The 1090-nt window shown below is 37.4% G+C and overlaps 1 protein-coding gene across 1 annotated transcript in view; it reads left to right on the top strand.

Annotated features, from left to right (window-relative positions):
- Positions 1–968: 968 nt before the first annotated feature.
- The window catches only part of LOC107585852 (plexin domain-containing protein 2), a 4835-nt gene continuing 4713 nt past the window's right edge, over positions 969–1090 (top strand). The window contains exon 1 of the mRNA XM_016273017.1: positions 969–1056. Within this exon, the coding sequence (XP_016128503.1) occupies positions 969–1056 (88 nt within the window). The remainder of the gene's footprint in view (positions 1057–1090) is intronic.

Here is a 1090-nt window from a genome sequence, read left to right as displayed (position 1 = left end):
AACACATTGGATTTAAACGACTTTATTAAACCCCTAAATCTTGAGTTGACCTACCATCATTCAGGAGAGGGCTGTCTGACGTTTCCAAACCAAAGGGTCAGAGAATCCTCTCAGCTCTATGAGACATGTCACACTCCCCTAATCCACTCATTTCTCACAGGAACCAGTTTCCTAACGGTAAGCCAGTGCTCTCTCTTGCTGCCTTTCAAACGAGCCTCTCACATAACCACATTCAGCCATACAAGTACGCCTACAAGCAAGGATAAAATATAATTTAAGTGCTCAGATGAATCAAAATGAAAGGTGGAAGTTGATTTTTATGTCTGTAATGTCTGTTAAACTACTTTAAGGTTTGCTAAACCACTGTTTAATATGGCTCTGTTTATGCTGACACAAAGTCTGCTGTTAATGTTCAGGAGACATGGTTGACTCCGGAGTGATATTCTCAGTGTGGTTAAATACCTTATATTTAAAAGTGTTTTTCCAAAAGAAAAGAAAAACATTGCATTTTAGATTTCCGTGCTTCGTGTTCTTCAAACACATCTTCAAAATTCATATCTGAGGTATGGCAGTGTGTAATGTTTCCTTCAAGTAGGCTACATATTTAGGAGTACACTAGAATAATGTTAGAATATGTTTGTCGTCTAAACGAGGTCTGCACATGTATATCCATTAGCCAACAATTTTACCATGGTTTTATAGTTTCTTCAAAAATACTGTAGTTACCAAAATTATTAGAACTGTACTGTTGAGTAAGCTTTCGTCGTCTTTTTTTCAGTGACAGTCGTGGAAAATATTATTTGATTGTAAACTCTCGTGAACTCCTCATATGCACGTCACTGCACAGATCGCGTGAGTGTGTTTGAAGCACGCATTATGCGCCCCGGTCGCGTGCAGTTCAACAACTTTTCTGCCTCCTTCTCCCTTCATTTAAATGTTCAAAGGAGACGCATTAAATACAGTTTGTTATGGCATTGAGGGCAAGACCACATGTTTTCTTAGGAATTTTTGCAGTTATTCAGATTCAATTTACCTTACAGGAATTGCCATCCAGTGGTAAGTCATTATTTTTATTTATATATATATATAT

The sequence above is a fragment of the Sinocyclocheilus grahami genome, unplaced genomic scaffold (genome assembly GCF_001515645.1).
Source record: "Sinocyclocheilus grahami isolate Dianchi unplaced genomic scaffold, SAMN03320097.WGS_v1.1 scaffold5.1, whole genome shotgun sequence".
NCBI classification, from domain to species: domain Eukaryota; kingdom Metazoa; phylum Chordata; class Actinopteri; order Cypriniformes; family Cyprinidae; genus Sinocyclocheilus; species Sinocyclocheilus grahami.
Note: the sequence above shows the minus strand (reverse complement) of the source record. Positions and strands in the feature narration are given on the sequence as shown.